General features: G+C 45.0%; 1 protein-coding gene across 1 annotated transcript; it reads right to left on the reverse strand.

The window, feature by feature from the left end:
* Positions 1 to 979: 979 nt before the first annotated feature.
* On the reverse strand, positions 980 to 7036 carry LOC117821153 (intermediate filament protein ON3-like). The gene is made up of 8 exons (XM_034695226.1): positions 6469 to 7036; positions 4631 to 4839; positions 3995 to 4055; positions 3789 to 3884; positions 3388 to 3552; positions 3172 to 3297; positions 2819 to 3083; positions 980 to 1910 (listed from the first exon to the last, which is right to left on the reverse strand). Exons 1-8 carry the CDS (start codon positions 6910 to 6912, stop codon positions 1582 to 1584), a joined length of 1695 nt encoding a protein of 564 aa, XP_034551117.1. The 5' UTR covers positions 6913 to 7036; the 3' UTR covers positions 980 to 1581.
* Positions 7037 to 9038: the final 2002 nt, after the last annotated feature.

Raw genomic sequence — 9038 nt, forward strand, 5'->3', positions numbered from 1 at the left:
GACTTCTCATGTAGCCTGCATGACGTCATGTAGCTCACCTTAGTGGCATTAGGAATTATTATTGCACAATTTTGACTTTTCTCAAATTCAAGGCGCTTGAGGGACGGACTGACAGATAGCCATGTGATCCAGGCTCTTACCGCACAGAATGCTTAACCACACAATTCAAGTATATAAATTAGACTGTATATGTGTGAATATAAATAGATTCTACATTTATACCTACAGGCAAACTTTTTTTTGGAACACCAGCATTGGTTTTACCTTCCTGCTTCTTGTTTACTGTCTCTCTTTTTTTATTTCATGTTATGGCGTTGGTTTACCCTTCCATGCACACAGGTTTCCCCTGGAAACCCTTGTTTCACATCACAATGCTATGAACTATGGGTAATTCCTTCACGCTAATTCTGCAGAAATTTCCACTCATGAAAAGGGGGCATAATGGGTTACACAAGTCTGTAAGAGGTCCCTCACTGACTTAGCGAGAACGTGCCTCAAAGTCAGTGAGTGTGTGAGTGAGGAGACTGAAATTGGGCCATAGTTAGCTTTACTGCAGTGTGTTGCTACTAGGTACTTTACCTGGATCCAAAAAGTTTGGGAGTTTGTGGATGACATGTAACGCAGAATCGCATCACAGATGGTGAGTTCTGATTTAATTGGAAGTTCATGTCGCAGGGAATGGTGACGCAGATAAAATATAACTTTGAACATCATTAGAGATGAATGATGAAATGTGAGTATATCAAGTTTACGAAGTAGCGTGTTACTCCATCCTTGTCTTGTCTGAAACTGTGACAGTCCTGATTCAGAGGGCTGTTTCATGTTGTTATAATCCACAGATGATGATAGCATTCAGATTTTGCAGTTTTTGTGCACAGACATGCACAAACCACAGAGCACGCTTCATCGTCCCAGTGTCAAAAAACGACAGAAGAGTTATCTTTCTTTCTCATTTAGTCAACAGCAATAATTAAAACACTTTTTGTTTTTCAGTAAACACATTTTTATTTTGTTTGGTAGCAAAAACAGCACCTCAGGACAACAGTGTGACGTGGGCAGCCTCCTAAGGGGTCCAACAATTTCAGTTACAAGACACGCACAGGGAAGACATGCACTACCTACTGTAGCAGGCGAGTTAAGACATTAGTTGACCAACAATGCTGAAGCACTGTTTCAGTACATTCACAGTCCTTTTTACGATATCACGGTCCGTTTGATGCAACACACTTTGGAATGAAATGGAATACATGTTGCATAGATTTCAAAGGGAGCGCTATTTATAAAAATCTTCATTCTTATTTGCAATTTGCCCATTTTGTTCTCACTTTCTGAGACAACACGACTTTAAGGACAGACAGTCAGACACCAGACGTAAAAAAACAAACTCTTTGGTCCCTTTCAGATCTTTGGTAGTGTTAGGATCATTCACTTCTTCATGGAAAATATTTTAAGCTCTACGTAAGAGTGGCTGGCAAGCGTTTGACTTCAGACTTTTTTATGATGAGACTTTGAGGGGCGTGAACTGTAAGTATAAAACAGGAAAACTAGCAGACAGGTAACTACACCTCTAAACTAGACAGCTCAATCCTCGATGACCTCAGAAGACTCGGACACCACCCTGCCGTCCTTGGTCTCGATCATCTTGATAACGACGTTCTTCTTGGTCTGGGTGGTGGTGCTGTAGCCGCTGCCGCCACTGCCACTGCCGGCACTGGTGCTGTAGCCACCGGCACTGCCGCTGCCGTATCCGCCTCCGCTGCCGTATGCGCTGCTGCTGCTGTATCCGCCACCACTGCTGTATCCTCCACCACTGCTGTATCCGCCACCACTGCTGTATCCGCCGCCGCTGGAGTAGTTGCTTGAGGAGTAGCTGCTCTTCATGCTGTCCATGGGGAAACCACCGTAGCTTGCTGATGAGAGAGAGGAGACAGGACAAAATGATAAGACACAGAAAGGTTGGAATCATTTCAAACTGTAGCAGTCTTTTGTTTATTTGGACTTGCATGCAGCACTCAAGTTTATGCTGAATTTTCTCTAGTGGGACAGTTATACGGTATTGTTTTGTATCATACTGTTATGGTCATTAGAGTTCAGATTGCTGTCAGTATGAATAATGCATTATGATACCATGCAATGCAATACAATATGAAAGCATCCTCCTCCAATTATTTGTATTACTGCCTTCTTTTTTTCGTGCACGAAAATGAGCAGTGTAAGGTCACTGTGGTATCTCCTTGCAGATCAAAATAAACCATGCTCATAAGTCTGCCCTTCTTTAGCGTGTATTTTTGGAACACTTTTTCATTACTAAGGTTGTAAAACAGAAGGAGGACGCTCGTTTCCTGCTTCCTATACAACAGCTCTTCTATGCAAACAGGGATGCCCCCCCCGCTGGCCAAAATAAGACTTGCTGTTAATGCACTTCAAAATATTTTTGCTTTTGAAACAAGAAGACATCCACCTCAGAAATATCATCTTTGACTGATAGCAAAGTCAAACAGCTGACTCAGGTGGGTTCAGTTAAGACTGCAAGAATCTCAAATCTGCAGAAACACCTGATGCTTGTTTCATGGCTACGGCATAAAAATGAAAGGAGCTGCGGAGCAGTTTGAATATATAATGTGTTGACTTTTTGTTCTTGTGTATCGACCCCTTAAAAAACGGGATATACGTATTTAAAAGCTAGAACTGTAGCCTATTTCAGTAATGTTATTGTTGGCTTGGACTATGAATGCATAGTGAAACACTGCTATGTTGATACCCGATGATTTCTGGGACTTTGGAAAAACAACAGGTGGATTTGTCGGATATGACTTACTGCTCTGTTGGGAAATGTTGATTGCCTTGATGCCGTTAGCCAGCCTGTCCTCCTCTCCCTCCAGCAGCTTCCTGTAGGTGGCGATCTCAATGTCCAGAGCCAGCTTGACGTTCATCAGGTCCTGATACTCTCTGATCTGGCGGGCCATGTCCTGTTTAGCTCTCTGCAGGGCATCCTCCAGGTCTCTGATGCGGGACTTGGCGTCCTTCACTGCCATTTCTCCGCGCTCCTCTGCCTCAGCGATCTGGGCCTCCAGGTTGGCACGCTGGAGGAGCATATTTAGAGAAATAAGGCTCTATGCACGCTCCTGAATAAAAAGTATATATGTTTCAAAATGATTTACAACACCCTACCTGTCCCTTAACGGCATCGATCTCTGATGTCAATCTCTGGATCATGCGGTTCAGGTCTCCGATCTCTGTTTTAGTAGACCTCAGGTCATCTCCATATCTGCTGGCGGATGTCTGCATCTCCTCGTACTAAACAAACATCAAACAGCTGCACATTAAAACCTGAAAACCAAGTTGAGGAGGATATTGCATGCAGGACTTTGTGCAAGTCTCCCTCACCTTGGTCTTGTACCACGTCTCAGCTTCAGCACGGCTGCGGTTTGCGATGTCCTCGTACTGAGCCCTGACCTCAGCCACAATGGAGTCCATGTCCAGGTTACGGCTGTTGTCCATCTCCACAATGACTGAGGTGTCCTTGATCTGACTCTGGAGCTCACGCAGTTCCTAAAGGAGGAAAAAAGAGATCAGTAAACCCTCATTGTGGAGAAAACCATCCAGTTAAAGTACTTCCAGGGATGATATGAGAGGTAAGATGCAAAACAGATGCTGAGAAAAACTGTTGTTAAAATGATAAACAACAGCAGAGATACATTTCAGATAATGCTGATGGAAGCATTGTGTGGTTTAGAGGTTGGTGGAAAGAAAAGGCAACGCCCACAGTGCTGATTTATGCGCCCTACCTCCTCGTAGATCGACCTGAGGAAGTTGATCTCATCTGTAAGACTCTCCAGCTTGGCCTCCAGCTCCACCTTATTCATGTAGGCCTCATCCACATCCTGTAATTCATTAAAATGTTTGTCAGACGGAGATATCTCAAAGAGCTGACTACCAAAAAAAAAAAAACTGCTGTAGGATTCTAAACAAAGACGTAAAGGATGATGCTGACCTTCTTGATGAGGACAAAGTCATTCTCACATTCTGTGCGCTTGTTAATCTCGTCTTCATACCTGAAAGAATCAAACTCACGGTCAGAGATGTAACACTCAGAGGGTTTCATGCCATGCTGCAGCTCAGTTTATATGCTGACTGTACACTAGGAGGTGCAAGCAGTCCATATCTCACTCTTCAGCTCTCTTGGGACATTTGCCTCTCAAAGTGCGTGTGTTGACTCAGGCTGAGTGTAACAGGTGTCACTGATATTTCTCCCTGGAGGCTCTCTCTGAACACAGCTGATTCAATCCATTGAATCAAGCGATGAATGCATGCAGCACTTTTGTGCCCTAGATGTGTGCATGACAGCATGAGCACATTGGGGTAAAGCTATAGACTGCTTTGCTTTGCTCTGTTTCCCCTCCAGTCACATGTAGTGTAACGGCTGTTTGGAGCATGCTTCCTCAGTGTTGTAATTCTCTAGAGTTCATATGACGCAAGACAATGGACAGATGTAGGGAGGAGTCCGCTAAAAGATTAAGTCAGTGTCCTGGAAGTCAAGTCTCCTGATGTGAACTGTTTGGATCCTGATGTCAATATAAATGTAGTGTCTTATGTGCAGTCTAAAGCTACATTAACAGCTCACACTCACTTGTTCTTGAAGTCCTCCACCAGACCCTGCATGTTGTGCAGGTCAGCCTCCAGCTTCATCTTGTCGTTTCCCAGGCTGTCGAGTTGTCTGCGCAGGTTGGCGATGTAAGCCTCGAACATGGCGTCAATGTTAGAGCGGGTGGTGGTTTGTCCCTGCAGCAGGTTCCACTTGGTCTCCAGCATTTTGTTCTGCTGCTCCAGGAAGCGCACCTGACGGGAAAACACAGAATGCCTTTGTTATTTTCCCAGATTTTTCGAAAACTACCCTTTCCCAAAGAATGCATGATTTACATATTATTTTGCTGTAACAAATCATCAGTGAGATTATGTTTAAACTGCGACATAATGGCTCTATTCTGCCCTTTACATAACAACTTCCTAATAATCAATCACCAGGATCCAACCTCCTCATGCCTCCTATTCAGCGTCTCCACTCTTTATTGTTCTTATCTATCTTTGGAGTTTGGTAAGCTGCAGTTGGCTGTGTTTCCAGACGTGATTTTCCAAAGGAAGGCCTGACGTACGTGCATCCTGACAGGAGGTGGAGAGGGGAGGGAGGTTGGAAAAAGCCGGTGATGGAGGAATTAGAGCTGGTTAACCCTTCTCCTGCATGTCTTCCTGTTTTTGTACAGCTAGTTTTGCAGCCAAGGAGGACAAATACAAAGAGAGAGAGAGAAAGAGAGGGAGAGATGGGGTGAAGAAGAAGGGGGGTTGCATCCCCAGGCAGATGCAGGAAGGTAAATATTTAACTGTATTAAAGATGTGATGAGGGAGGAGAGAGTCAGGGAGAGGTGGAGGAGTGAGTGTGATGAATGAGCTGAAGAGAGAAGGTGGAAGGTGAAAAGGTGGGGGTTGGGTTTGCATATTTGTGGACAGTAAAAGCAAGGTGGTGGACTTTGCTCCCTGCTTCACAACTTTTCCAATATTCTTCTGAAGTGGACTACATTCAGCTAGTAAAGCTCCTCCACATGACCTGTCGACACCAGATAACAGATAACAGCATGTTTGTGTTAAAGCATGCAAACTGTACTTTATCTCCTCTAATCATTGCGTCAGGAGGAGGAGAGTTGCTCTGTTGACGGTAACATAAAACCAAGCAGCCTTTTTAAATATTAACCCACTGCCGAGGCCTCAGGCGACACAAACGCTCAGAGTGTTACATAAATGCTTGGCTTCAACACTGTTGCATCCATTCATACTTTCCCTGCACACTTCTTTAAATAAGCCACTTTTTAAGGACAGCATTCTGAGTGAGTCAACAATGGCGTTTGGTGCTGACTGTCTGTATGTGTTTGGGGAGGGGTGGGGGCCACCAGGGCCGCAGAAAAAGGGCCACACCCCAGCGAAGGGAGGGACCATTCCCAAGGTAACTCGTATCACAAGCCCTGAGTTCTGCCCTGCCACACCCATTGCTTTCTCTCCCTCTGTCTCTCTCTTTGTCTTTCACTGTCACTCCTTTCTGCATGTCTGTTTTTCATCACTATAAAAGGGCAGCCAGTGCCAAAAAGACGGAGGGCCTAACCACTAAGTTTGAGCACATTTTTGTTCTGCCTTGACTGCATTTGTGGGAGGTGTCGACAGCGGCAGGGAAGGGAATAAATCAACTCTCTTCACGCAGGAAATGTGGCGATATCAGCAATACAAGACATGTGGCAAACATATGGAGCTCCTTATCAAATATTGCATAACAATGTCACAGCACTGACAGGAACATTTCAGCTATTGAAGACCACTTTGACTCAACTTTCCACCCACATAGAGCAGTTTCAGCTACATAAATGCTGTGCCAAGTTTAATTTTGACACAAACTCATACATGCTCTCTGTTTCGTGCTCTTACCTTGTCAATGAAGGAAGCAAAGCGGTTGTTGAGGGTCTTGATCTGCTCCTTCTCCTGGGTGCGGACTACCTGGATGTTGGGGTCAATCTCCAGGTTCAGAGGGGCCAGCAGACTCTTGTTCACAGTCACCGCGGTGATGGGGGCCTGACCACCCATGCCCATACCACCACCCATGCCCATGCCCATGCCCATACCACCACCCATGCCCATACCACCACCATAGCCCATGCCTCCACCGCTCATGCTTGAGCCCAAGCCAAAGGCACTGCTGCTGCTGATGACACTACCTCCCCCAAAGCCCCTGCTGCCTCCTCCATAGTTAGACTTGACACCGTAGCTTATCCGGGTGGAGCCACTGCTTGGTCCAGCATAGGATCTGCTGCTGTAGTTTCTCTGGGTGGGGGTAGCCTTCACACTGTAAGAAGTGCTCCTGAAGCTAGACATGTTGAAGTCTTGAGTTTTTCTTTTGGGTGGATGAGTCTAGTACAGTGGTCAGACCGAAAGGTTCGGTTGGCTTGGCAGGCAGGCAGGCAGGCTGGCAGAGGGGAGAGACCGGAGTGGATAGAAAAGAGAAGAAGCTTGTGAGGAGTTTTAAAGCCTGTTGCTGTGGGAGGGGAATGTGCAGAGCTGCTATTGGCTGCAGGTCTGGGTGAGAGAGAGAGCGGGGCAGGGCTGTAACTTTACACTCCTATGACACATTGTCCAGTCACTCAAAACCATTACCTGGCCTTCCTACAGGCTTCTCTGTGTTGTTGGAGAAAACCTGGACTGTTGGGGGGATTATGAAGCCGTTATAATTCTTTGTTTTAGCCCCTGTGTGTATCTGTGTGTCTCCAGGAACAAACAAAAAAAGTATCCACACCCACTGCAGCTGTGCCAACTTCACACTAGCAGAAAGAGAGCCCTGTGTGAGTGGTCAGGCTGCATGTTTTGCTCTTTACTTCTTACACATCAGTGCAGCTTCACAACAGCAAATTAAGGTGCGTTTCTTATCCAGTTGGGAAGGTTGTGTGTGTGAGTAAGGAGGGAGGTTGTGCTGTGTATCTTTGAGAACATACAACAATGAGTGTGGAACGTGGAGTGTGATGCATTGACGTTTAATTTTAGTAAACACAAGCCCTATATTCTGATAAGACTTTCTACCTTTGCTTTCTTTTGCATCAGTGTAGCAAGATTTTTTGCAGCCTGCATGCAAAGAATTGTGAAAGTTAAGTTTAATAATCTTATTGTATCCATGTAGATACATTTTTTTATCAAATACATGCACTTTTTGATTTTTTAGAATACCAATAAGTCCCATCAAAGTGCACCAATAATTGCAATGAATCCAAGTTTTTGTCCAGAATAATAAGTTCAAGACAAAATTGATAAATGTTTATCGCAGGTTAATACAATGGAATTATGAGTGTGCTTAAATGCATTGATTAGCTGATTCTTTTCAAACTTATCTTTTAGGTCTTGATGCTACGCGAGGCTGAGCAGCAGCTTGAGGCATGAGTGTTTTTTTTTTCATGATTCCATGGAAGTTTACTCCCGAGTGCTTATCCATGACCAGAACATAGCCCCGCTTGAGTCTCAGGCCAAGCTTAGTCAGCATTAAAAACAAATAGCACTGTATCAGAGGACTGAAAACCTCAGAGGTATTCTTCTCTCTAATCTCAAACATGCGCAAACTCTAGGATAAGAAAATAATGTTGAAACACAGACTGCAGGATAACATTAAGGTGATTGAGAGGGCCAGAGGGTGACACAAACCGTCTCACCTGATCTTCTGTAACCTCGTAACCTCAGGGGGACGCAACTGAAACAAAACAGTGACTGAAGAGATGCTTTGACACTACAAGTTAAAAAGAAAAGACAAGGAGGTTTTAAACAAGTCTGGGGTGACACTGCTTGTCTGTCATCGGTTTTCTGTGAAGAGCAGCATGAAAGTGAGTGTCAGCCACTGTGGCGAGAATCTCTATAGCTGGAAAGTCCTGAGATCATCATCCAGATTCAAATTCATAAACCAGAAAACATGCTACCGATGGGCCCACAAAGCATTCAGGAGATGTGAGACAGGATGTGAAAACCCCTGGACCAAACAGAAGGCCCAGACCAGATTCTCCTCCCTGTGTCAGTATGAATGTAAATTGGGCCAAAACTCCTGCAGTCTGAACCCCGCCTTACAGATACTTGGGAATACACCCTGAAAACTAAGGGAAATGTAGTGTTCTTGATTTTGTTGATCTCCTTTTATCGTGCCAAATGGTGAGCATCCCGCAGTGCAGCATCTCCGCTTGTTGTGCAGCTAACAGCCCAGATCAGCTGGCTAACACAAACCAGCATCCCACACTGTGGGCTGTTTCTGACAAAACCACCACCCATGTCCTCCACCCTTAGTACCAGCTCCTTCCCTCAGGCAGAAACTCCTGAGTGCCCCAGTGTAGGTTAAGGACTTCTCTATCTCCTGTCCATCAGACTTGTTAATGGCAAGCAAGATGAGATGCTTCTTTTAACCTTAGCTGCCTTCTCATGTCCAGATGTGTTGCATGACAAGAACGGTGAAAGTTAGGTCTCTGCAAGAACTC

This window comes from Notolabrus celidotus, chromosome 11 (genome assembly GCF_009762535.1).
Source record: "Notolabrus celidotus isolate fNotCel1 chromosome 11, fNotCel1.pri, whole genome shotgun sequence".
In the NCBI taxonomy this organism is placed as follows: Eukaryota; Metazoa; Chordata; class Actinopteri; order Labriformes; family Labridae; genus Notolabrus; species Notolabrus celidotus.

Excerpts from the sequence above, each read along its gene's own strand:
- LOC117821153 (XM_034695226.1), bottom strand. The coding sequence starts at position 6,912 with ATGTCTAGCTTCAGGAGCACTTCTTACAGTGTGAAGGCTACCCCCACC. Across the intron at positions 3,084-3,171 it reads TCGATGCCGTTAAGGGACAG|CGTGCCAACCTGGAGGCCCA; the intron begins GTAGGGTGTTGT and ends ATGCTCCTCCAG. Across the intron at positions 1,911-2,818 it reads CAACATTTCCCAACAGAGCA|CAAGCTACGGTGGTTTCCCC; the intron begins GTAAGTCATATC and ends CTCTCTCATCAG.